Source organism: Aspergillus niger, assembly GCF_000002855.4.
Source record: "Aspergillus niger supercontig An18".
Taxonomy (NCBI): Eukaryota; Fungi; Ascomycota; class Eurotiomycetes; order Eurotiales; family Aspergillaceae; genus Aspergillus; species Aspergillus niger.
In genome coordinates this window covers 841,266-846,052 of record NT_166533.1, presented here as the reverse complement: position 1 = coordinate 846,052, position 4,787 = coordinate 841,266, and the positions used below count along the sequence as shown (strand labels likewise).

Here is a 4,787-nt window from a genome sequence, read left to right as displayed (position 1 = left end):
CGCTATTTCCTCCGCCCTTTCCTCGAACGACTTCGGCACGGCCTACTCCTACATTCTCACCCGTCTCACTCCCCCATCCCTTCTCCCTACGTCCTCCCCTCTCACCAACCCCACTTCCCCCAAAGACGACATCACCTGGCGAGCCGTCTACAACGCCGGTCGCTACCGCGCCCCAGCCACCAGCGCCACCCCCAACAACCAGACCCAAATCACGCACCTCTCCCAACGCATGGAACTCCTCTCTCTCGCCCTTGTCCTCGCCCCCAGCCCCGAACCTTTGCCCGAAATCCTGGGCGCCTGGCGCCGCTGCGACGAGGAACTAGCAGCTCTCCGCGCACGCGAATCCGAGGAAGAAGACATCTGGGACACCAAAGCCGACAACCTCACCTCCACCACCCTTCCGGGAGGCTTCGGCCCCACAGACAGCGAACAAGACGCGTTCGAAACGAGACAGCACCAAGCCCGACGAGCACGGGCGCACGCCTCACAGAACCGTCTCCATCATGAAGAAGCTCCCATGGGGCTGTTCGAGGTTGCCCGCGGCGCCGCTCTAGCGTTGCAAAAGAACGCCTTCCCGCTCCGGTCAGCTGCAGCGTCCGCAAAGACAAACACCCACGACCATGATGACCACTCCGTCCCCTCCTCTTCTCATCTCCGCAGTGGCTCCTCCATGTCCACCGATGACCAGGACGGCGAAGGCCGCGTCCGCAAGAGAGACGTCGTCAGTAACATGGTCACGGATGGACTCGTCAGTGGCATTGGTTGGGTATTGGGTGCTCAGCCTGTCAATCGGTGAACCAAGTTTCAACTACCCCCGAGATACCAGTAGATCAAGGTCATATTACGAAGTACGACATGATTATTTGAAGTGAGATGGAACGTTTCGCCATACAGAAAGCTAGAAGCTATCTTATCTTGTCCTTTATAAGCGTGGATTGCTATAACATTAGTTCTTTTAACTTCCCTCTATACATATATCGTCATATTCCATAGCTTTGCATGAGTGGGTGAGTGGATTAGTGAATGAGTGATAGGTTGCATAATCTAGCATATTAATGAATGAGAGAATAATTAAGTCTTATAATTTCCTTTTTGCTTTCGTTGAAGCTAAGAATATCGTATGTAGTAGTATCTGCACCTGGCTTTCTATACTATTATCCCCTGTGCCAGAGATAGGCAGGTACTTAATAGACAGACAAATATTGATCTATGTATGCTCCATTGCCTTAGTCAGAACAGCCAAAGCAACCAACAAGCCAAGCAACTAGCGAACATACCGATTACGAGTAGTGAGTATATGCTATGAGTGTACGTCTGCGTACTAATGACTTAGAACCAGCAAGCTTCGGCTTTTTCTATCGCATCTTTACCTAGATTTTTGGTCTGTAGATGACACTCGTAAATGGAAGGGGAAAGAATGAGCGTTTTTGGCGGGGTGGGGGGGAAGAAGACCTCGTCGGCTAACTACTTGCATGTCGGTCAGTCAGGTGGTGCAAGTGCTACTTATCTGTTTCTTTATCTTATTGCCCATTAAATAATTCAGATTTAGCTAGGGTTTGTGGCGTAACAGATCTTCTACTTCCTAAATATTTCATTTCGTAACTAAATCCACTGGACTCTATACTTCACGTTTATAGGACAGCTTTTGCTAATATAATCAGTCTTGATATTCCTGTATCGCTATTCCGGTGCCAATCACTATACACAATATGCGGACCCTGCCTTGTCACAACGCACGCTCACAAGCAGAAAGAACAGGCTAATAGACTATAAATGAATATGTCTTCCGTGTGGCTGTATGTATGTATCTGCATGCGTACAATGGGAGAATGAAAGCCGGAAATGATGATAAACCAGATCAATGGATGAGGATCACAGAGGATAATGTATGTATGATGATATATGGAACAAACTCGACAAGATAGATGATAAAAGAGAACCAAGAATACCAATCTCTCCCCGTCTCAACCGGAAAAGAGGAACAAGCGTCAGCACCGCTGGCGATGATTTGAACAGAAACAACCTCAGGTTGCTGGATGAAATGACGACGGTTTTGGGTAGAAATAAAGAACCGAGATGACAATCGGACGCAATGCACAGGACGGGATAAATGCTGGACCAGCGGGGAAGCAAATTAAAGGAAGGCGTGATCATGTCGGGTGATGATAATGAAGAAAACATTCCCAACTCCATGATTCCAATAAAGGATAGACAGTGCCGCGAAGAAAATGAGTGTCGTCATGATCACAATTCGTATGCTTTGACATCCGGGTCAACCAAGGGCCAGCCACTTGTAAGCATCAAAGGAGAGACCGTTATGTGCGATCGTATTAGAGGTGGAGCATTTCGTCCGGAAGGTGCATGAATGATTGCCGAGATCCAGTTGCTGCATGCAGGCAATCTAGTCTTTCCAGTCCCAGACTTGCCTTACGAAATTGGCCATGTTGACCTTCTTGTTTTTCATGTCCAGCATCCAGGGATGTTCGAGCATCCGCCAGGGAGTCGCTCGTCGCGGAGGTTCTTTCTCCAAACTAGACGAAAAGTTAGCACAATCCATCTCCTATTAGGCATTTCAACACGTACCAGCACTCGATGAAGTATTTGAAGTTCTCGGACCATCGAATACCGTTGTCCGGTTCGTCTTTCAGCTTGGGGATCGGTTGACGGACAATGTAGGTCAACAGATCGATCAAACCGGCGCGTGGCTGCATTTCGGTGCCGTCGGCAGGGAAGGGGAAGCGATGTTGGGCGACTTCAAGCAAGGTCACACCGAGTGACCACACGTCAGAGGTGATGGTGTATGATTGGCCGGTGATGCGTTCAGGGGCCATGTAGTACGATGTGCCGATAAACGTATTGGCGTCTCCCTTGGTGCCAAACTCTCCACTGACACCAAAATCACAAAGCTTGACCTGACCATTTCGGCAGAGGAGAATGTTCGACGGTTTGATGTCTAAAATTAACGTTAGCTGGATGATAAACAACTACAAATCCAGAACCTGACTGACCTCGGTGAATGATCTTTCTGCTATGAAGGTAGGTCAACCCGTTCAAGACACCCTCGGCAACCTTGCCTAGCACTTTCTCTCCCGTCCGTCCACCAAGCTTCTTGACCTCCTTGTAGATACTGTCCAAACTGCCACCTTCGCAGAATTCCATTGCAATGGAGATGGTCCCCGTTGACTTGTCCATAAAAGCACCGTAGTAGCGACAGATGTGCTCCGAGGCACAATCTTTATTGAAGTTGAGTTCTCGAACAATCTGCTTTTTCACATCGGGATTGGGGTCCGTCGTAATAATCTAGAAAGTTGTTAACATACCAAAACACCAGACGATGCAAACCGCCAATGAAACCTACCTTCAACGCAAACACCGTCTTACCCTCCTTGAGCTTGCATCGAGTGACGGCACCTCCAGCGCCCTCACCCAAGCTACCCAACTCCACGATTTTCTTCTGCTCACTAGCTGCAAGCCAGGCTTCATCATCCAAATCATCCACATCGAGGGGCCTGCCCTTTTCCAGACTCATCTTGTCCAGATCCGGGATTAGGCTGTTCACACTGCTATCGCGCTCCATCTGTACACCACTTTCCCGGTCGGAGTAGACGGAAATCGCTGACGAGGGATCCGGAGTGCTGCCGTGAGGCTGGCGAAGGCCCATGGCGAATGATAGGGCTGAATAGTTGGAGGATGATGCGGAGGCGGGCCCACTGGCCTTCCCGTCCAGGTACGTGAAGCTACCAGACCTCGAGTGTCCATTCGGTTCGTTCAAGCCGGTCGTCGCCAACGGTGGTGGAGCGGGTCGACTCTTCACTTGTTGCACATTCTGACTGCTGCCCATGGGGGTTTTCAGACGTAGCTGGGGAGGCGCCGGGCGAGCAGCTGGACGCTGCAGCTGAGGGACCTCTGTTGGAGGAGCAGGCGCGGGCGCGGGAGCGGCGGCGGCGGCAGCGACAGGAACACCGGTTCCCGTGACCGGACGAACATTTGGAGATGGAGGGATTCCCAAGGTGAGTTTGGGAGGTCGGGAACCATTGTTGTTGCCGCGGTTGCCAGGCACGGGCGGCTTGAGGAGAGGAACCGGCGAGGATGACATTGCGAGATTGTTTTGCCTCTCACCAGGCAAAAACAACTCGTTGGGGTCAGCCAAGGTAGCCAGATCGGCGGTGTTTGAGTAGGACACTTTGAAAGAGGGACGGGAGGACTCTGGGGAAAGGGATTAAGTGAAAGAGGAGAAAAGAGGAGAAGGTGTGATAAGTAAGAGGAAGAGGAGTTGGACGAGGTGGTCGGAACAAAGAGGGCCGTGGGGTTAATTGGCTGAACAGAGCGGCGGTTGGCTGACAAGAGGGGTTGGCTGATCGGAGAGGGGGAGAGAGTGTGAGAGAATGAAGACAGAGGAGGAGAGGGAGAAAGAAAAAAAGAATACAAATAAACGATGAATCAAAGCACTAAGCGAATGTTTGATCCCCAGCGATGATGATAATAATAATGAAGAAAAGAGTAGATAGATATATAGGAAGGAGAAGGAGGAGGAGGAGGAGAGGAGAGGAGAGGAAGAAGCCGAGCAGGAAGGAAGGAAGGAAGAAAGAGGAGAAGATGTGACTTTGACGGTCGGCGAGGCCAGCGATTCTTGCTTTTGAAACTGGGGCCGAGTTTTGTGTCGATTTTGTCAGTTGGCGGCTGGACTCCACCGCTCGTAGGGTGACCACTAAGATCCTTTCTTTCCCACTGACTGGGATCGAACTCAGGTGTCGTTTAGTGATGAGTTAGACTAGTTAGTTAGTTAG

General features: G+C 50.6%; 2 protein-coding genes across 2 annotated transcripts; one reads left to right on the top strand and one right to left on the bottom strand.

The window, feature by feature from the left end:
• Position 1: 1 nt before the first annotated feature.
• Positions 2 to 796, top strand: An18g03750 (uncharacterized protein; the record flags this gene model as incomplete). The annotated part of the gene is made up of 1 exon (XM_059745737.1): positions 2 to 796. A coding segment is annotated over one exon (795 nt), but the record flags the coding sequence as incomplete, so codon positions are not given.
• Positions 797 to 2,272: 1,476 nt separating this feature from the next.
• An18g03740 (uncharacterized protein) lies at positions 2,273 to 4,096 on the bottom strand (the record flags this gene model as incomplete). Its single annotated transcript, XM_059745736.1, has 5 exons — positions 2,273 to 2,401; positions 2,432 to 2,531; positions 2,584 to 2,953; positions 3,009 to 3,300; positions 3,359 to 4,096. 5 exons carry the CDS (start codon positions 4,094 to 4,096, stop codon positions 2,273 to 2,275), a joined length of 1,629 nt encoding a protein of 542 aa, XP_059602914.1.
• Between the last annotated feature and the right edge of the window lie 691 nt (positions 4,097 to 4,787).